The 22,586-nt window shown below is 48.6% G+C and overlaps 1 protein-coding gene across 1 annotated transcript in view; it reads left to right on the plus strand.

Annotated features, from left to right (window-relative positions):
- The window catches only part of LOC138286710 (unconventional myosin-X-like), a 483,148-nt gene that overhangs the window by 218,386 nt on the left and 242,176 nt on the right, over positions 1-22,586 (plus strand). Inside the window, exons 9-10 of the mRNA XM_069227214.1 lie at positions 1,391-1,494; positions 13,646-13,775. Of these exons, the coding sequence (XP_069083315.1) occupies positions 1,391-1,494; positions 13,646-13,775 (234 nt within the window). The remainder of the gene's footprint in view (positions 1-1,390; positions 1,495-13,645; positions 13,776-22,586) is intronic.

Consider the following 22,586-nt stretch of genomic DNA (forward strand, 5'->3'; position numbering starts at 1 on the left):
CTTAGGGGGGGAGTTTGTGTTATTTTTTATTAAAGTTTTGTAATGCCTATGTTTGAAGAAAGGAAGGTGTGGTATGTCCTTGTCTCATGTCTAGTGGAATGCTGGTAGGCAGATTATAGGGCCTGATTACAACTTTGGAGGAGGTGTTAATCCGTCCCAAAAGTGACGGTAAAGTGACGGATATACCACCAGCCGTATTACGAGTCCATTATATCCTATGGAACTCGTAATACGGCTGGTGGTATATCCGTCACTTTACCGTCACTTTTGGGACGGATTAACACCGCCTCCAAAGTTGTAATCAGTCCCTGAGTGTCATGTTGTCATGGTTACGACTGGTTCCAAAGGTGAGAGTTCTACTGCTGCCAGAGGAGATCAGTCGCAGATATAGGGTGATGGTTCCTTTGTTATGGAATAAACTTAAATACACCCCAATGGTCACTTGAAGACACAACAGAGATCTGGGGATGGGGAGAGGAGAGGGGATCCCTGGGGGGAGGAGAGAGGTGAGAGGGGATCCCTTGGTGAGGAAGGAAGAAGGAAGAGGGGGTTCCTGGGGGGGAGAGATGTGAGAGGGGATCCTAGTGGGGAGGAGAGACGTGAGAGGGGATCCCTTGGGGGGAGAGGTGAGAGGGGTCCCTTGGGGGGAGAGGTGAGAGGGGATCCTAGGGGGGAGGAGAGAGGTGAGAGGGAATCCCTTGGTGGGGAAGGGAGAAAGAAGAGTGGATTCCTGGGGGGGAGAGAGGTGAGAGGGGATCCTAGTGGGGAGGAGAGAGGTGAGAGGGGATCTCTTGGGGGGGAGGTGAGAGGGGATCTCTTGGGGGTGCCACAGAGTAGAAAACTGTGTCACATGTTGGTAAACAAGGGTTTTGGTATAGACAGATGCATGTGTTGTCAACAGCGTCAGTGTCAAACTGAGAGAGCTGAAGGAGCAGAGATACCCAAGGTAGATACAGGATCTTTCCAGAAGGTGGAGACCTGGGGTCCTGTTCACAAAGGTACATTTACAGGGTTGGATTTACTCACACGTAACTCTACTCCCACACCCCTGTGTAAGTCTACACATTTTCCTTATCCACCATTTCGGAGTGTAGATTTATTCCTGAGTGTACGGAATTCGTGGGATGGAGACCTCTAAAACTGGATTTTCCGCTGTAAGGTTTCTACTAGAAAGTTGTTGCACATAAGAGGCGATCATTGCCACTGTGGCAGAGATCTCTTTATGGGAAAGTATAAGGAAAGCAATGTTTATTATTTAAAAAAGACATTTGAATTTTTATAAGGTGTGAGCACGGGGGGGGACATGCTTGGGATAAAGCCTCAGTGGTGGCCTGGGGTCAGGCGTTCTCTGGGGCGAGTGTGTAAGTTGTCTCTCTCTTTACTCCTGCAGAAGCTCTGTGTCTCTCGGAGCCCGAGGCCTACCACTACCTCACTCAGTCCGGGTGCCTGGCTGACGAGAACCTCGACGACCTGGACCTCTTCAATAAAGTTATGGTGAGTCCTGCCCTCCGTCAGTGCCCCCGGGTGGGGTGCCAGGCCCTTGAGTGCGGCCAGACCCCTCCCATCAAGGACCGTGCATTCCTGCCCCTGGGAGGTTTCTGGGCCCCTTATGATGAACAGACCCCTCCATCAAGGATAGTGTATTGCTGTCCCAGGGAGGGTGCTGGGCCCCTTATGGTGAACAGACCCCTCTCATCAAGGACACCTGTAAGTGAATCCCCACCCCCACCGGAGAGGGTATTGGGCCCCTTATAGTGAGCTGACCCCACCCATCAAGGACAAATATATGTAAATCCTACCCCCCCCCCCCACCACCACCCGGAAAGGGTGTTGGGCCCCTTATGGTGAACAGACCGCTCCCATCAAGGACACCTAGAAGTGAATGTCTGCTTCTGAGGGGGTGTAGGGGCCCTTATATTGAGAAGACCCCTCCCATCAAGGACACCTATAGGTGAATGTCTGCCCCTGAGGGGGGGGTGTAGAGCCCCTTATAAGGAATAGGCCCCTCCCATCAAGGACACCTATAGGTGAATGTCAGCCCCTGAGGGGGTGTAGGGCTCTTTATAGTGAACAGACCCCTCCCATCAAGGACACCTATAGGTGAATGTCTGCACCTGAGGGGGGTGTAGGGCTCTTTATAGTGAACAGACCCCTCCTACCAAGGACACCTATAGATGAATGTCTGCCCTGAGGGGGTGTGGGCCCCTTATAGTGAACAGGCCCCTCCCACCAAGGATACCTAAAAGTGAATGTCTGCCCCTGAGGGGGGTGTGAGGCCCCCTATAGTGAACAGACCGCTCCCATCAAGGACACCTAGAAGTGAATGTCTGCCCCTGAGGGGGATGTAGGGCTCTTTATAGTGAACAGACCCCTCCCACCAAGGACACCTATAGATGAATGTCTGCCCTGAGGGGGTGTGGGCCCCTTATAGTGAACAGGCCCCTCCCATCAAGGACACCTATAGGTGAATGTCTGCCCCTGACGGGGGCGTAGGGCCCCTTATAGTGAATTGCCCCCTCCCATCAGGAGTCAGCATTAGAATGCTAGGCCCACTTCTGGCCGATAAAGACTTTTTCCAGCAGAAGTACAATTTATCCTGACCCCACTGACTTCACTGTGCGTAAGATGACATGAACACAGGAAGTGACATCACTTACCGTTTGATGCCCACAAAGCAGTGAAGGAAATTGTAGGAAGGTAGCCTCTTTCTAGCCTTGTTACCCCCACTTTTGGCCTGCTTGTGAGTATATGTCAGGGTGTTTTTACTGTCTCACTGGGATCCTGCTAGCCAGGGCCCAGTGCTCATAGTAAAAACCCTATGTTGTCAGTATGTTTGATATTTGTCGCTGGGATCCTGCTAGCCAGGACCCCAGTGCTCATACGTTTGTGACCTATATGTGTTCCCTGTGTGGTGCCTAACTGTCTCACTGAGGCTCTGCTAACCAGAACCTCAGGGTTTATGCCCTCTCTGCTTTCTGAATTGTCACTGCAGGCTAGTGACTAATTTTACCAATTCTGATTGGCACACTGGAACACCCTTATCATTCCCTAGTATATGGTACCTAGGTACCCAGGGTGTTGGGGTTCCAGGAGATACCTATGGGCTGCAGCATTTCTTTTGCCACCGATAGGGAGCTCAGACAATTCTTACACAGGACTGCAACTGCAGCCTGAATGAAATAACGTCCAAGTTATTTCACAGCCATTTTACACTGCACATAAGTAACTTATAAGTCACCTATATGTCTAACCCTCACTTAGTGAAGGTTAGGTGAAAAGTTACTTAGTGTGTGGGCACCCTGGCACTAGCCAAAGTGCCCCCACGTTGTTCAGGGCAAATTCCCCTGACTTTGTGAGTGCGGAGACACCATTACACTTGTGCACTACATATAGGTCAATGCCTATATGTAGCGTCACAATGGTAACTCCGAACATGGCCATGTAACATGTCTAGGATCATGGAATTGTCACCCCAATACCATTCTGGTATTGGGGGGACAATTCCATGCATCCCCGTGTCTCCAGCATAGAGCCCGGGTAGTGCCAAACCAACTTTCCGGGGTCTCCTCTGCAGCTACCGCTGCTGCCAACCCCTCAGACAGGTTTCTGCCCCCCTGGGGCCTGGGCAGCCCAGTCCCAGGAAGCCAGAACAAGGGATTTCCTCTGAGAGAGGGTGTTACACCCTCTCCCTTTGGAAATAGGTGTGAAGGGCCTGGGAGGAGTAGCCTCTCCTGGCCTCTGGAAATACTTTGAAGGGCACAGATGGTACCCTCCTTGCATAAGCCAGTCTACACCGGTTCAGGGATCCCCCCAGCCCTGCTCTGGCGCGAAACCGGACAAAGGAAAGGGGAGTGACCACTCCCCTGACCAGCACCTCCCAGGGGAGGTGCCCAGAGCTCCTCCATTGTGTCCCAGACCTCTGCCATCTTGGATGCAGAGGTTTGAGGGCACAATGGACATCTCTGAATGGCCAGTGCCAGCAGGTGACGTCAGAGACCCCTCCTGATAGGTGCTTACCTTTCTCTGTAGCCATTCCTCCTCTGTGGGCTATTTAGGGTCTCTCCTGTGGCCATCTCACCAGATAACGAAGGCAAGAGCTCACCAGAGTTCCTCTGCACTTCCCTCTTCGACTTCTGCCAAGGATCGACCGCTGACTGCTCCAGGACGCCTACATAACCGCAACAATGTAGCCAGAAGACTACCAGCAACATTGTAGCTCTTCATCCTGCCAGCTTTCTCGACTGTTTCCTGGTGATGCATGCTCTGAGGGCTGTCTGCCTTCACCCTACTCTGGAAGCCAAGAAGAAATCTCCAGTGGGTCGACTGAATCCTCCCCCTGCTAACGCAGGCACCAAACTTCTGCATCACCGGTCCTCTGGGTCCCCTCTCATCCTGTCAAGCATGGTCCCTGGAACACAGGAGCTGGGTCCAAGTGTCTTTGACAGTCCAGTGGCACTTCTGTCCAAATTTGGTGGAGGTAAGTCCTTGCCTCCCCACGCCAGAGAGTAAACATGTGTACTGAGTGAACTGCAGCTGCTTGGGCTTCTGTGCACTTTTGCAAGACTTCCTTTGTGCACAGCCTAGCCCAGGTCCCCAGCACTCCGTCCTGCATTGCCCAACTCACTGAGTTGGACTCTGACATCGTGGGACCCTCTTTTGTTGCTCTGAGTCGACCGTTGTCCTCAGATTTTCTAAGTACCTGTTCAGATGCTTCTGCGGGTGCTGCCTGCTTCTACTTGGCTCTTCGTGTTGATGAGCGCCTCCTCTGTCTCCTCCTCCAAGGGGCCACCTCCTGCTCCTTCCTGGGCCCTGGCAGCACCCAAAATCCTCAAATGTGACTCTTGCAGTTAGCAAGGCTTGTTTGCAGTCTTTCTGTGTGGAAACAACTCTGCATCCTCCAGCATGCCATGGGACATCTTCTGACCAAAGGAGAAGTTCCTGGCACCTTCCGTTGTTGCAGAATCTTCGGCTTCTTCCACCCGGAGGCAGCCCTTTTGCACCTTCATCCGGGGTTTAGTGGGCTCCTGCCCCCCCCCCCCCCTGGACACTTGCGTGACTCTTGGACTTGGTCCCCTTCCTTTACAGGTCCTCAGGTCCAGGAATCCGTCTTCAGTGCTTTGCAGTCAGTTGTTGTCCTTGCAGAATCCCCTATCTCGACTTTACTGTCTTTCTGAGGTAGTAGGGTAACTTTACTCCTACTTTACAGGGTCTTGGGGTGGGGTATCTTGGACACCCTTAGTGTTTTCTTACACTCCCAGCGACCCTCTACACACTACACTAAGCCTGGGGACCATTCGTGGTTCGCATTCCACTTTTGGAGTATATGGTTTGTGTTGCCCCTAGGCCTATTTCTTCCTATTGCATTCTATTGTGTTCTACAGTGTTTGCACTACTTTCCTAACAGTTACTTACCTGATTTTGGTTTGTGTGTATATATATTTTGTGTATATTACTTGCCTCCTAAGTGAGGGTATTCTGTGAGATACTTTTGCCATATTGTCACTAATATAAAGTACCTTTATTTTTAGTATACCTGTGTATTGTGTTTTCTTATGATATTGTGCATATGACACCAGTAGTATAGTAGGAGCTTTGCATGTCTCCTAGTTCAGCCTAAGCTGCTCTGCTATAGCTACCTCTATCAGCCTAAGCTGCTAGAACACCTCTAATATACTAATAAAGGATAACTGGACCTGGCACAGAGTGTAAGTACCACAAGGTACCCACTATAAGCCAGGCCAGCCTCCTACAGAAATGGAAACCATGAACATTGCATTAAGTGTAACATTATTACAGTTCTTCCTTGGACAGATAGGATTCAAGGACCCAAAACCTGAAAATCATTACTTCGAGGAGCTACATTTTTATAGTGCTATATAGCGCCCAGATAAGCATTCATTTAACAATTAGTACGGTAAAGGGGGTGAGTGATCTGATGCCAGGACCTCTTGTGCAATGGCACAGCAGGTCCTAGCTCACGGGATACACTGATCTGATGCTGGGAGCTCTTGTGCAATGACACACCAGGTCTAAGCTCTCACGGGGTGCAGTGATCTGATGCCAGGAGCTCTTGTCCACTGACACACCAGGTCCGGGGTGCAGTGATCTGATGCCAGGAGCTCTTGTGCAATAACACGCCAGGTCTAAGCTCTCACGGGGTGCAGTGATCTGATACCAATAGCTCTTGTGCACTGAGACACCAGGTCCAAGCTCACAGGGTGCAGTGATCTGATTCCAGGAGCTCTTGTGCAATAACACACCAGGAGGTCCAGTGCAATGACACAGCAGGTCCTAGCGCACAGGATGCAGTGATCTGATCCCAGTAGCTCTTGTAATATCACACACCAGGTCAAAGCTCACAGGGTGCAGTGATCTGATGCCAGGAGCTCTTGTGCACTGAGACACCAGGTCCAAGCTCACAGGGTGCAGTGATCTGATTCCAGGAGCTCTTGTGCAATAACACACCAGGAGGTCCTGTGCAATGACACAGCAGGTCCTAGCGCACAGGATGCAGTGATCTGATCCCAGTAGCTCTTGTGCAATAACACACCAGGAGGTCCTGTGCAATGACACAGCAGGTCCTAGCGCACAGGATGCAGTGATCTGATCCCAGTAGCTCTTGTAATATCACACACCAGGTCCAAGCTCACAGGGTGCAGTGATCTGATTCCAGGAGCTCTTGTGCAATAACACACCAGGTCCAAGCTCACAGGGTGCAGTGATCGGATTCCAGGAGCTCTTGTGCAATAACACACCAGGAGGTCTTGTGCACTGAGACACCAGGTATAAGCTCACAGGGTGCAGTGATCTGATATCAGGCACTCTTGTGCACTGAGACACCAAGTCCCATCTCATGGGGAGTTAAGGGGGCAGTGATCTGACCCCAGCAGGACTGGTGCTTGATCCCAACTATTGGAAATGGCCCTTTTGGCTGGGTTATCCCCAAACATTTTGCCCTTCTCCTCGTATTGTTCTAACCCTTTTTTTTGTTGGCTTTAGGACTCTGGGCACTTTATCACTGCTAAACAGTGCTAAAGTGCATGTACTCTCTCCCTTGAAGGTTGATATAATTGGTTTACACCCGTTTGGCTTATTTAATTTACCTGCGCATCCCTTGTACAGTGGAATACCATATACCCAGAGCCTGTAAATTAGATGCTACTGGTGGGCCTGCAGTACCGATTGCGCCACCCACAGAAGTAGGCTTTCAAACTTGTCTCAGGCCTGCCACGGCAGCCTGTGTGCGCAGTCTGCTACCACATTGACTTGGCAAGTCAAACTAGTTAATAAGGCCTTAACTCCCTTTTTACTACACCTAGGTCACCTCTAAGGTAGGCCCTAGATAGGCCTATGGGCAGGATGCTGTGTATGTAAAAGGTAGGACATATTTTTGTGTGCTACGTGTCCTGTTAGTGAGAAACAGCCTATTTCATTTTTCACTGCTGTGAGGACTGCTCCTCTCATAGGTTTCCATTGGGAATTCCCTTATATATGTCGAAGTGGTTATTTCTGATCTGTGAGGCGAAGCGTGGGCATGTGTATTATGTTTGGAATGGTATTGAGAAACCCTGCTTACTGGTGTAGGTGGATTTTACATTATTATTTTGGAAAAGCCACTTTTAGAAAGTGGGCATTTCTCTGTGCTTATAACTCTAGTGCTTTGCAGCCTGACTCCAATCCACGTCCGGGGCAGAGTGACATCTTCACTTGGTGCGTACTTTCCAGACAGCAATAAATCATAGGAGGGGCTGGGTGTGACAGAAGAGGCATCTGCACACTGATAGTCTTCCTGGGCTGGGAGAGGGAGGGTTATTCACACCTAACACTTGAATAGGCTGTGTCCTGCAATCACACAATGGAGCGATTACCCCTACTGATGTCTGGAGACAGGTCTGGGGTGAAAGGGTGTTGTGCTTCACTTGAAAGGGTTCTTTTGAAGTTACCCCGTAGACACACACATTTTTGCAGTATAAGTACAGGGGCTCTGGCCCCATGATGTTTGGAGCACTTCTGGGAACTGGGACTCAACCTCTGCCGGAAGGACTGCTGAGCTGCCAAAGGACTCATCTGAACTGCTCTTCTGCTGTTGCCCTTCCTGGATGATCTGGCCCGCCGCCCTGCTCTGTGCCCCCACCGGTGTTCTCAGCGTGTGGTGAGCGCTTCATCTTTTATCACTTCAAGTGCAGGATAGCCTGCCCCTGGTCCTGCAGAGTGCGCAGGAGGAGTGCTTTATCTGGGGTTACATGTGCTGGTGCTGTGCCTTCTGAGGTTCTCCAGGCTGCACTCTCTGCCTTATGTGAGAGCAGCGTGTGGTCTTCCCCCATGCCCCCCATCTTTCTTTTCTCTTCAGTGAGGGGGGAGACGAGAGAAGTGCTGCCCTGCAGTGGCCTCCCCTTACTGAGGAGCGACCCCGCTGGCTGTGGGGGACCTCCCTGATGAACCCCCTTTGCCATGGGGGATGCAGAGAGCCAGGCATGCGCACTGCTGGACCAGGGAGAGCCGTGTCGGGATTTCTCCGCGTGATGCAGAGGGATACAGTAGGAGTTGTGGAAAGAACTCTGCCGGCCTGCACTCCTTCGCGGGTCACTGTATTGACCACTAGGGCGCTCCCTCTTGGCGCCCTGGACCAGGTACTGGGACCGTCTGTTTTTTAGGCAGCTGCACCGCCAGATCGCAGGGCAGCTGCTCTTGCTTGATCTAAGCACACCGAGGTGAGACCTGGAAGGACACGTCAGAAATATCCAAAGCCCAGGTATTAACAGCATAGGTGCACGGCGCCCTACGTGTTGGTGATAACTTATTGTTAAGTTCAACTCCACAGACTTCTTCTTTCTTCTTTCAAATTATCTTTATTATGACATGAAGTCTCAACACCTTCAGCAGATACAGAAACAACTCCTCTTTCTTCTCCTCCCAGATCCTTCACCTCCCTTCATTCTATTCCACACCTCATCCTCTACCTCATCACATTCTAGATTCCATAAAGGAGATACTACAATAAATGGTAAATCTCCACACACCTCCCCCCTTACAATATAAGGACAAATAAATCAAATAGAAAGCAATGAAGATAATATAATCAACTATGTACAACAATATAGAACACTTCAAAAATTTTGACGATCAAGTTTGCAAACATTTCCCAAGTTCCATGTAGACCCATTTTCCAAAACCACCACATTTTTCCTTACACTCAACACTCGTTGAGGAGGATAAAATTTACTTTCTCCTTTAAGAACAATACTTTTCTTCTTCACTGCTACCCAATCTCCCCTTCGTATAATGCTAGATTTCGCACACATCCTCCTGTTGTAGTATGTGGCACTTTTTTCCTGCATTTTCTCAACCTTTGCCCTTATCGACTCTCTATCAACCACCACTTTCTTGTTAGCCTTCAACCACACCGGACACTCCAGTACACCAGGTTCCCTTCCCTTTAATGATACAAAAGGTGACACTCCCGTTATAGAATGGGGAGTCGTCCTATAGGTCCACATCATTTTTCTCAATTCTTTTTTCCACGGAAGTTGATTCGCCAAAGATAACTGTATGTTTTCCATAACCAATCGATTCACCCTTTCCACAAGACCATTGGCTTGCGGATGGAAAAGTGCTACCCTCTCATGTGTGATCCCAACGTTTTGCAAATAATCAGTCATTTCTGATGATATAAATTGCACCCCATTATCAGACACGATGTATTTTGGTATGCCCTCTTCCATGAATACCTCCTCAAAGAACTCTATCACTACGGAAGTTTTCACATCCCCAACCACCTTAGTGATGAACCATTTAGAGTGATAATCCACTAACACCAGGATATATTTACACCCCATTCCTAGACTGGACATAGGTCCAATAAAATCCACAGCCAATTTCTCCCATGGACCCTTAGGGAATCTCACAGGAGCCAGAGGTACATGCCTTACCACCTTGGTCTTGTCACTGTTGGCACATGCCACACAATTTCTTACAGCCTCTTCAACTTGTTTGTCCATCTCAGGCCACCAAAATGTTTGCCTCACCTTTCTTTTCATTGTTCCCCTGCCCAGATGCCCTTGATGGGTAATCTCAATAATGTGTTTACGTACACTAACCGGTGGAACAAGTTGGTCCCTTCTTAATAGCCTCCCACTGACTATACTTAGTTGATCCCTATTTCTAAAATACTTCACTAAGTCACAATCCTGCTCATCCCCATTCCTCCAACCATTAACTACTCTTTCTTTCACAACCTGTATAGTGGGATCATTCTCCTCTGCCTGTTCCCATTCTTGCGCCGTTATCGCTACGTCTCCTAAAACAGTGCTCACTACATCCTTTGACTCTTCCTCCAGGAACCCTTCTTCACTCACAGGCGCTCTAGACAAATAGTCTGCAATAACATTCTTACTACCCTTCACAAATTCCACCGTAAAATTGTAGCTCAAAACTGACAACAACCATTTAGAAATTCGTGGGGTAATACCTCCTTCCAGCCCACGTCCCCCTTTAAAAATGTAAGTAAGTGGCTTGTGATCGGTCTTCAATTTAAAGGGTAAACCCCACAAGTAAAATTTAAAATGGTTTATTCCCCAACAACAAGCTAGGGCCTCCCTCTCTATTACGGAGTACGAAACTTCAGCACCTTGCAATCTTCTAGACGCAAATCCAATAACGCGTATCCAATAACAGGTTCCTTTGCGTTAGGATTCAAAATTATACCAAGATCTTTCTGATGGCGCCAACCAAGAAGATTTGTACCAGAATCTGTAATATACACCTTTCCCTGAATGATCCTTTCTTTGAATGAAATCATCATGCAGCACATTCCAATAATCTCTATTCTTCTTCCTGCATATCCCACTGCTTTTATATCAGGTGTTGATAGATTTTTGCATAAAGAATTTGTCCATCCAGACTCGAACACTTCTTTTGAAATAAGAGTGAATAAACTCCCTGAATCCACAAGTAACCTAACCGGAACATCATCTAACATAGCTTGGATATGCGGTTTATCAAGTGCCTCAGTGCTCTCCTTTCTGATTTTTTGTAGAGAAACTTCTTCACAATTGTGGGAAACCAATTCTCCATGAACTGTCAAGATTATATCTTCTACATTTTCGCATATGTCTTGCACCTCCTGAACCATCTTGTTATTATTACCCAATTTGAGTTTGCAAACCTTGGCAAAATGCCCCCTTTTTCCACAATTGCGACAAATAGCATTCCTAGCAGCGCACATTTTACTAGAAGCGATATGCCCCGGAGCGTCGCATCGATAACATTTTATTACTCTCCAATCTTGTGTTTTCCGTTTCTCAACTTTATTCTCCCTAACACCATCATCATCTTTATCAAACTTGTTCCATCGCACTGCACCACAAGGTTCTTCTTTCCTCTTGATTTCTGCTACAATCCCTTGTTCAGCTTGTGTAGATTTTACATCCATTTCTTGCAGCCACACAGCTGCATGCTCCATTCTTTTAGCAATCTGTATTGCCTCTTCCAAGTTCGGATCCCTCATTAGTAATTTTTCGCGTATCCTTTTATCACTTGTACACCTCACAAGTTGATCCCTTATTAGAGAATCAAGTAGATGATCAAATTCACAGGATAGCCCTAGGCCCCTTAAACTCGCCACATAAGATGCAATGTCCTCATCTTTCCGCTGTATCCTTGAAAAAAACGTATGACGTTGCAATACCAAATTAGTTTTTGGAATGAATTGTATATCTAACATCTGCATAGACATGTCAAAGACGTTAGAAGGATGACCATCTCCCATTCCTGACGATACTTCTGGTAAATTTTCATATATCCTTCTACCTTCAATACCAAGGTGATGCAACAATATAGCTTGGCGTCTAGGAGGGGCATATCGATCATTGCCACTAGCTAACATATAGGTATTAAAAATTTTCTTCCACTGCTTCCAAGGTATGGATGGATCTCCTGGAGTTGGAAGAAATGGGGGTGGCGCTAATATACTTTGATCACCCATTTCCCCCTTTTTTTTTTTTTTTTTTTTTCTTTCTTTGTGCACTAAATGTTCGTTATTTTCTCCAATACAATATAAATGTATTTATAGCATTTATACATTTATTCACATAAGTATAGTTGATAATGAAGAAATATAATAATATATCTTCACTTCCTCAGTTCTTTTCATTCACTGCATTACTGAAATAGTCTTTCTTCAGTTTCATCTTTTTTTTTTTTTTTTTTCCTTAGTCCCTTTTCAACTCCGTTCTGATGCAGGTAAGCTTGTTTATACTTGGAACAATCCGACTTTGCACTAAAATGTGTTAAAAGTCCTTCAAGCGATGTGTGCCGGTATTTGTTTAATTTGTTTTTCAAAAAAAATCACCACGTGTTAACGCGCGCATAGTCCTCGCGTTTATTTACTTTTCAAGCAACGCACGGCAGACACAGCCAGTTGCTTTCAGCGCGTGTCAACGCGCGCACGGCTATTTTTCCCTCAGCGCGAGGAAGATGAATGCCAACAGATTAATCGGCGCGTGGGAACACGGGCACAGTTATAACGGTTCAAAAAGTACAATTTGGTTAAAAAAAAAAATAATTCCAAGTTGAAGAGTAACGCCGGTAAAAGAGATTATTTTTGCTTTGAGTACCTTTTGTCGAAGCTCCCTCGAAGATTATTATCAATATATTCAATACTCCAGGAGTGAAGGTGTCCTTCAGCCTGTCTCCTGCACAGGTCCTCGTCGCCAATGTTAAGTTCAACTCCACAGACTTCTTCTTTCTTCTTTCAAATTATCTTTATTATGACATGAAGTCTCAACACCTTCAGCAGATACAGAAACAACTCCTCTTTCTTCTCCTCCCAGATCCTTCACCTCCCTTCATTCTATTCCACACCTCATCCTCTACCTCATCACATTCTAGATTCCATAAAGGAGATACTACAATAAATGGTAAATCTCCACACTTATGTACTGCACTGGCAAGGCATCCTCGTTTTCATGGTGATAACTTGTCATGCGAGCTCTTTGGTATAACGTGACCTGCATTCGTTGAGATACCGCCAATGATTCGCACAGTATCGCTAATTCAGTGGCTTTATAGGTTAGTGGCTCTAGACTACACTACAGTCCCGGCAGTCATATCCTGATTCAGGTGTTCCACATAAGCTAATGCATCATATAGGATGACGGAGGGAATCCCTGTGGGTCCCGGCTCTTACGGGGGCACTGGGTTATCTACAGGTTTTACGGCTATGACGCGTTTCATGACTGAAGCTTTTATTGGTCAGTGGAACAGTTCGTGTTGATCCATCCATGATCGTTATACTGAACTGCATGGCAGTAATGGTTTCCCTGGCACAATATTTATGACATGACATGTTTAGCATATGGTGTGTGTGTGTATATATATATATGTATAATAAATGCTTTACACATTCCCTCTGGGATAGGCCTGGCTGCTCGTGCCAAGCTACCAAGGGGGTGAGCAGGGGTTATCTTGGGTGTGTAACTCCCTCGTCCTGACTAGAGTGGTGGGTTCTGCCTGGCTTAGGTGGTACCCCAGCCAACCAGAAACCCCATTTCTAACACAAACCTCACAGCGGGATCTGCCTCTTTCACTCGTGTCCTGGTGCACTCACTTCCGGCCCTCATGTTTAACCCTTTCACTCTCTGTGCAGACGGCGCTGAAGGTGATGGGCTTCAGTGAGGAGGAGACACGAGATATCTTCAAGCTTCTCTCCAGCATCCTACAGCTGGGCAACATCCAGTTCATGACAGCAGGGGGCGCCCAGGTCACCACCAAAGCAGGTGAGTGCTGGGTCTGTGTGAGCGCTGGAGTGCGCAGGTGAGTGCTGGGGCAGATGAGTGCTGGGGGAGTGCTGGGTCCATGTAAGTACTGGGGCAGGTGAGTGCTTGTGGTAGGTGAGTGCTGGGGGGTAAGTGAGCACTGAGGGAGTGCTGGGGCAGGTGAGCCCTTGGGGCAGAGCTGGGGACAGGTGAGGACTAAGACAGGACTGGGGCAGATAAGTACCAGGGCAGTGTTGAGTGCAGGTGAGTACTGGAGCACTTCTGGGTGCAGGTGAGTACTGGAGCACCTCTGGGTGCAGGTGAGTACTCTGAGCACTTGGGTGGGGAGTACCAATCTTTTGTCACTCTCTGCTTGAGTCTCCTGTTTGGGAGTACTAGAGTGCTTGGCCAGTGAGTACCATCAGTGCACTGTGCACTTGAAAGCCTTGAGATGTTCCTCGCTGAAGGCTGTGAGCACCAGACCAGAATGTTAGTGTTTTGAGCTCCTGGATCCTCTAATGTATGAATCAGAGCCATCAGTCTGTGAGTATTAGAGCCATCAGTCTCTGAGTGTCAGAGGTCTCCTTCATTACATCGGTCACTGAGTACCAACGCCATTGGTCACTGAGACCCATCGGTCTGAGTATCAGAGGTCTCCTTCAGCACCCTTGGTTGCTGAGTAACAGAGCTATTAGTCACTTGATACTAGAGCCATCAGTCTGTGAGTATCAGAGCCGTCAGTCAGTGACTATCTGAGACATAGGGGCATCAGAGGTTTCCTTTTCTACCCTCGGTCTCGGAGTACCAGAGCCATCAGTCTATGAGTATCAGAGGTCAACTTCAGTACCCTTGGTTGCTGAGTACGACAGCTATTGGTCACTTGATACAAGAGCCCTCAGTCACTGTGAGTATCAGAGCCATCTGTCACTAAGTATCAGAGACATGTCAGTGACCATCAAAGCCATTGGGGCATCAGAGGTCTCCTTCAATACCCTCAGTCACTGAGTACCAGAGCCATTGGTCTGTGAGTCTCAGAGGTCGCCCACAGTACCCTTGGTTACTGAGTACCAGAGCTATTGGTCACTTGATACTAGAGCCGTTGGTCACTGCCTCTCGGAGCCATCAGTCAGTGACTATCAGAGCTATTGGGGCATCAGACATCTCCTTCATTACCCTCAGTAACTGACTACCAGAGCCATCGGTCTGTGAGTATCAGATGTCTCCTTCAGTACCCTTGGTTGCTGAGTACCAGAGATATTGATCACTTGATACAAGAGCTCTCAGTCACTGTGATTATCAGAGCCATTGGTCACTGAGTATCAGAGCCATCGGGGCATCAGAGGTCTCCTTTATTACCCTCAACCACTGAGTACCGGAGTTATCGGTCTGTGAGTATCAAAGGTCTCCTTCAATACCTTTGGTTGTTGAGTACCAGAGCTATTGGTCACTGGATGCAATAGCCATCAGTCTGTAAGTATTGAAGCCATCAGTCACTGAGTATCAGAGCCATCTGTCTGTGAATATCGAAGGTCTCCTTCAGTATCCCTAGTTGCTGAGTATCCGCTCTATTGATCACTGAATACCAGAGCCATCGGTCTGTGATTATCGGAGTCATCAGTCATTGTGTGTGAACAGGATCCTTCGAGTATGGTGTACCAGTGCCTTCAGTCTGTTGATATCAGAGACCTCAGCCTGGTAAGATCAGGAACCCTCAGTCACTGTGTACTAGAGCCTTTAGCAAGTAAATACTGCAGGCTTTGGACAATCAGTAACAAAGCTGTCAGTCGCTAAGTACAAGAGCCTTCAGTCAATTAGTACCAGAGTCTTTTGTCCCTCTGTGAATACCAGAGGCCTTGAACAGGAGTACGAAGGCACTGAGTATCAAAGCTTTAGGTCGTTTAATACCATTGTTCTATTTTAGTGAGTACCAAAAAATTATGTTGGTCCATTCCAGACCTTTGCTAAGTGGTACTGAAAAACCTATTGCTCTGGAACTCAGTCCTGGATCACTGAATACCAGTGGCAGGGGAATACTGACTCGCTCATTCAGTGAGTACTAGGACATCAGTCAGAGGGTACAAGGGCTCTCTTGGTCTGTAAGTACCAAAGTCCTGGTTACTGAATTCCATAGTTCTAGATATGTGACTTACTGGGCCCGTGGTCAGTCAGTGAGTACAAGAGGACTTGGTCTGTGAGTACCAGACCATCAGTCAGAGGGTACCTGTGAATACCAGGGCACTGGTTACCGAGTCCCATAGCTCTCAATGTGTGAGTTCCTGGACCCTTGGCCAGTGAGTACTTGAGGGCTCAGTCGGTGAGTACTAAGTCATCAGTCGGAGGGTACCAAGACTCTCTTGGTCTGCGAGTACCAGAACCCACGTTACTGAGTTCCATAACTCAGTCAGTGAGTACTAGAGGACTTGGTCTGTGAGGACCAGGCCATCAGTTGGAGGAGACCTGTGAATAGCAGAGGCCTCCGTGAGTGTGTAAGCCCTGGGACTCTGACCCCCTCCTGGCTGTGGGGTGCGTTGACTGCAGTGGGAGTGCTCTGGTGATACTGTGAGGCTGTGTCTTATTGTAAACAGGACAGGCGCACTGGACATCTAGGTTGGAGTGGGGCAGGGTTTTGTTTGATTACTTTAGAGGGGCTGGTTGGAGTAGAGTGTGATAGTCTGACGGGCATGCAAGTGTGTGCCAAAGAACATGTGTGATGCAGGACAGGCATGTGTGTGATGGACATGTGATGAATGACATGCATGTGTGAGGAGGAAATGCATTTGTATGATGAGGACATGCATGTGCGTCCCAAAGGACATGCATGTGTACACCGAAGGGCATGCGTGTGTGCCAAAGGCATGCATGAGTGTGTAACAAAGGGCATGCATGAGTGTGTAACAAAGGGCATGCATGTGTACACCGAAGGGCATGCATGTGTGTCAAAGGCATGCATAAATGTGTGTAACAAAGGGCATTCATGTGTACACCGAAGGGCATGCATGTGTGCCATAGGCATGCATGAGTGTGTAACAAAGGGCATGCATGAGTGTGTAACAAAGGGCATGCATGAGTGTGTATCAAAGGACATGCCTGCGTGTGATGGGCGTGCATATGTCTGATGGACATGAATGAATCATTGTATTTGTAAAGCACAGCTTATCACCCCGGAGGGTTTCCAGGCGCTCAGGGTTGTTGCTGTGTGCCCGAGCTGCCCTCAAAGAGCCATGTCTTGGGTTTTTTCCTGAAGTCGAGGAGGGTGTGCGAGGTGCGAGGTTCGGGGAGGTAGTTCCAGGTCTTGGCAGCGAGGTAGGAGAAGGCGCGCCCTCAGTCGCAGCCGCGTCAGACTCTCGCGACATGAGCGAGAGTTGTCGGACTTGACGCATATGTGTGCCGAAGGCCCGCGCGGTTGGTCTCCTTCTCCTTCTGCTGAGTCTATAGTTCTCCCCCCTTTAGTTGGTTCTTGTATTTCCAGCCTCTTTGCCCGGTCTGTGGTTTTGATGATTTTTATTGTCTGTGGTGGGTTTAAGGTACCTTCTGCAGACAGGTTGATGTATAAATTGTCAAGAGGATCTCTGCCTCGAGAATGGAAATATCGACAAACACTTCACCGCTGAGGGAATGACGATTGGTGAATATTGTATGTGTAAGGTCCTCTGCAGTACTTAATTTGTGCCAGGATCTGCCGGTGCTGGGCAGTCACAGGTACTTGTAACCACCGGCACATATTTGAGAGTGTCCACCACATAGTGGTGCGGACTGTTGTCGAACAGAGCATGTCAGTAAAGCATTCACCTCTTGAATAAACTTTTTTTTAAATGATGAATCCTGCACTTCCAGGCCACCCCTACAGATTGAGGTGACCTGGTGTAGTCCAGATGCCCCCCTTGTCTGAGTGCGGTGGCTGGCAGGGGAAGCTGGCACTGGTACTTGGTGGCAGGAGCTGGGGTGCTCCCAGCCGCAGAGATCTCACGAGAAGCACCTCGGGACCCGGCACTTGTGTGTTTTACAAATGAAGCGCTGGAGATCTTTTACTCAAGGGTGTCTGGGAGCTAGAACCAGAAGCACTGAATCCCACCTTGAGGTGCCACGTCCTTGCTGAATGGCAGGTGTCAGAAGCGCATCGAAGGGCAAAGGGAGCTTGTTCTGGACAGATCCTGGCGGGCACCAAAATGAGGCGCTCCCTGGTCCGAGAAGGAGGGGAGTTTTAAGCTGAGGACCCAGAGCTCGAGGTACAAGCGAGGCTGAAAATGGAAACCGCTAAATCCTTAAGCACAGACCGATCTAAGCGCTAGGAGTTGATGATGATGCGTTCATGCCTTTCCCAAGTAGGGGGTGGAGATCTATGTACGAAGCACCAAGGGAGAGGTGAGTGACCAGCTGGTGGTTTGCAGTTTGGCCATGAGATACCCTGGAAGGACCAGGAGGACGCTGTTGCTGTAGTCCAAGAGTGAGGACAGCATCTTGGAAGAGCTCAACTTCCTTCAGTGGGGGGGGGGGACAGCTTCTTGGAAGAGCTCACCTTCCTTCAGTGGGGGGGGGGGGACAGCTTCTTGGAAGAGCTCACCTTCCTTCAGTGGGGGAGGACGGAAGGACTTCTCATCAGCTGAAGACCGGGTATGGGGAGCCCCCTGGGAACCTTGCATGTGTAACTGCCCAGACAGGACTCCTGATGAGACCCAGAACAAACCAAGGTCATTAGAGGATGAAGGCCATTGCACACATCATCAATGGAACGGGGGGGGGAGCTCATGAGTGTTCTGAATTGGAAGACATGTAGAGATGGACAAAGGAGAATGGGGAGGGGCAGCTGTCGGTAGAAGGATCCCCGCAGCATCAGCCTCAGCTCAGAAATGCACAGAGGGTCCTTCACAAACACCAGGATGATGGGACGGCAGTGCTGTGGCACGATGGGGAGGTCCATGATCTTTGAAGGTCATCGGCAGTGTTCGTGGTGTTGGGGCTAAGAATATGTGAAGTGCATTGTTGGACGTGACCCTCTCTGCACGGTGTAGGAAGCTGGCTCTCTATAGAGTGCACTAAAATGAACCTCACTGTGCAGAGTCCAGTGGATCCCTGAAGGTTGGCAGAGGCAGAAGTAGATCGGCCTAGTGCCCTTTTTGTGGTAGTGCGGGTGAGCAGCTAGGCTTATCAAGGAGTCGTGTTAAGCATTTGTTGTACTCACAGACGCAATAAATGAGACCCACTCAAAGAATAACTCCGAAACCAATTTAGAAAAATAACATTTGCTTTTATATATGTTTTGAACCAAAGAACTTTGCTATAAACAAATCCAGTCTTTGGGGTTTCAGATCAATAACCGGTAAGGTTCAAACCAGTACCAAGAGTGCACCTGCAGCAGCACAGGGGAGGCCGGGTGCAGACGTCGAATTCCTGATCGGGTGCCCAAGGTTAACCAATGGGCACTGTGGGTGAACGATGATGCGCTGCTCACAGTGAGCAAAGTGGGGTCAGGGGTCGATCTCCTAGGGTTGAGGTAAGTACAGGGGGGGGGCAACAAGGCAGCACCAAACGTATACCCTCAGTGGCACAGGGGTGGCTGGGTGCAGAGTGCCAACACATGTTCGGGCGCCCAATGTTATCCACTGAAGACAGTGGGTAGCTGAAGATGTGCTGCTCACAGGTGAGTAAAGCAGGGTCAGGGGTCAACCTCCTGGAGCTGAGATAAGTTCAAGGTGAAGCCGCACTCGCTCCCTCAGCGGTGCAGGGGCACCTGCATGCAGAGTGCCAACATCGCTTCGGGTACCCAATGTTACCAATGGAAGAGACCAGTTTCAGAAACAGGCTGCAGGCTCTGGCCAGGAGCTCAGGTGAAGATAACCCCAGCTGCCCAGGTGAGTAGAGGTGTTAGGGGACATCAGGGCACCGTTGGTCGTGCTCCCCAAGACCCAGGGACTTCCGGTACAGGGGTGTCCTTAGGCATCGGAAAAGTCTTACCGGGCAGGTCGCGGTCAGGCTGCAGGCGGTCAGGATGCAGGTGTCACTGTGGAGTCCGGCAGCAGTCAGCCCACGCTGCACTCTCGCTCAGAAGTGCCAGGAACCTTCACAGGACTGGTGGGCCACTTGGACTCCAGCCAGGGGCGTCAGGTGCAGAGATGGGTCCAGCGGTGGTTTTGAGGTTCCTCAGAGCAGAGTTCTTTGTTCTTTAAAGTTGGTTTCTTCTGGACATGTCTGCTGTCCACAGGAGATCTTGGTCTTTGTCAAAGGCAGGCCGTCCTCCCAAGGCTCTGGAGGTTGCTGTGCTGCAAGACTTGTTGCCTTTTGGTGCAGAATCTTCAAGGGCTGCACAGGCCGGTAGCACTGGGGCTAAGTCAGTTGCTATCTGCAGTCTTCTCTGGTGCAACTCTGTAGTGCCAGGATCGTCTTAGGTCATCAGGAGTATGAGTTCTAGGGTTCAGGGGTGCCACATTAGTACTGAATTTAGGAGCATTACAGAGGTGCCAGATGGTAGCCAAAGGGCTACTCACCTTTAGGGGGAGTACGCCCTTCTTATCACCACCTCCTTTGGGAAGTGGCATAGCCCTAATCCTATTGGCTTAATTCCTTCCAGGGAAAATGGAGGGAGGTGAAAGGTAATGTCAGCTTGTCAACCTTAGGGGTGGACTGGCATGAAGAGGGCACTCCTCCTAATCTGCCTAATTTTCCCACAAGTCCTGCTACTAAACGTGTGGTCAGGAACTGGGGTCAGCCTTCTGTACCATTTGGAGAGGCCTGGGTCGCATTTTGAAGGCGGTAAGACTATGAAGCTCCCTGCCCTGGACTGTCCCTCCTGCCTGGATGAGGTGTCATCACCTCTGCCCAGAGCAGGCCTTTGTTCTGAGCCCCGAGAGCATTGGCTCCACCTCCGGGGGACAGAACACGCTCTAGGGTGGCTGCACTGGTTTGCACTAGTCAGTGACGACTCAAAGAGTTGGTAGGTTTTCAGGGGGCACATCTAAGGTGCTCTCTATATGCATGTATTCTTAAACCCATCACTGGATTCAGTGAGGGTTTATTAATACAAGATGTTTGATTCGAAACATCTGTACCTTCAGTGAAGCCATCCTGTAGCTGGGGAACTAGTAACACCAGTGTCCAGCACATGCATTTAAAATGGCTTCACTGTTCACTTGCTGCGTCTGTGAATTGACAACGGCAGAAGAGGGGCATAGCTGCTCGTGCAGCTGTGCCCACACATGTAATTTAATGCATCCTGCCTTATTATGGCTGTAAGGCCTGCCCGGGTGACTTGCATGCAGTGCTAGGGCACGTGGCGCACAGGCTGTGTGCCATGTCAAGTTTTCATTATATCGCGGCACAAAGACACGCAGTCTGCAATGGCAGCACTGTGTGCAGTTGGTGAGAGGGTCCCGGAGGGTGGCACAATCTGTGCTGCAGCCCCAGGGGCCTTCTTTAGTGCCCCATGCCCAGGTACCATGGGTACTATTTACTAGGGACTTACAGTGGCAACTAAAGGGTTTGCCAATTGGAAAAACGACTGTTCTGTTTTGGGAGAAAGAGACCTGGTACTGGGGACCTGTTTAGCAGGGACCCAGTGCACTTTCAGTCCAAATTGCACCAGAAACCAGGCAAAAAGTGGGGGTTTCTATGTTAAGAGGCACTTTCCTACACATAGTAACCCCCAAACTTTATGCCTTCACTCCTGTTATCTGAAGCAGTTTTTGTTGGCATTAGGACTTTGAGCACCTTACTACTGCTAACAATGCCATGGTTTAATTGACGTACATGAAATTGGCACCTTTTAATTTACTTTCAAGTCACGTATAACGTACTACAACTTGTACCCAGGACTTGTAAATTAATTGCTATTAGTGGGCCTGCTGCCGTTATTGTGCCACCCATTTAAGTAGCCCTTTCAAACAGGTCTCAGGCCTGCCATTGCAGTCTGTGGGGCACTTTCTAATTGCCATTTGGATCTGACAAAATAAAACTTTTTCCCGGCCTAAACCTTCCTTTTTAAAACATATGTCACCCCTAGCGTAGACTCTAAACAGACTGTAGGGCCGTGTGTAGTCTATTTAAAAAGTTGGACATGTACGTTTAGGTTTTGCACGTCCTAATAGTGAAAAACTCTTAAGTTAGCTTTTCACTATCGTAAAGCTTATCCCTTCCATACAATAACAGTGGGTTACTTTATTCCATTTAATAAGTGTTAACTTTTGTGTGTGAACGGGTAGAAATGTTGTGTTTGGTCTCTAATGAACTGTAATATAAAATGTTCTTTAATGGTAAACACTGATTTTCAAAATCTGCTGTGGTGTAGCCTGGTGACAGGTGGAGTAGTGGACGAGGGATCAGTGTTGATGGTAGGTGGGTGTTGTAGTTTGTTTTTGTTTTGCTTCACAGGATGTGTTGGCGGTGGGTGTTGATTTAAAGGGTTTGTTCTACACTTGCTTGGTGAGATACATTGAGGGTGGGTGCCGATTGAAAGGGTCTGTAGTTTCAGTTCTACTTTTGAGTGTTTGGCTGTGTTTTGGGGTGAATGTTAATGGTATGAGGGTAAAGGCTTTAGTTTCTTGTGTTTTCTTTGACAGGATGTGTTGATGGTGGGTGCTGATTGAAAAAAAAAATTTTTTTTTTTTTTCTGTTGCTTGCTGAGATGCATTGAGTGGTGGGTGCTGGTCGGATTGGGGCACAGTCAGTCTTCTGTTTGTTCTTCTGTTCCTTGCTGAGATGCATTGAGGGGGTGCTGGCCGGATTGGGGTACGGTCAGTCACCTGTTTCTTTCACTGTTGCTTGCTGAGATGCTTTGAGGGGGTGCTGGCAGGACTGGGGTACGGTCACTCATCTGTTTCTTTCACTGTTGCTTGCTGAGAT

This window comes from Pleurodeles waltl, chromosome 3_2 (assembly GCF_031143425.1).
Source record: "Pleurodeles waltl isolate 20211129_DDA chromosome 3_2, aPleWal1.hap1.20221129, whole genome shotgun sequence".
NCBI lineage: Eukaryota > Metazoa > Chordata > Amphibia > Caudata > Salamandridae > Pleurodeles > Pleurodeles waltl.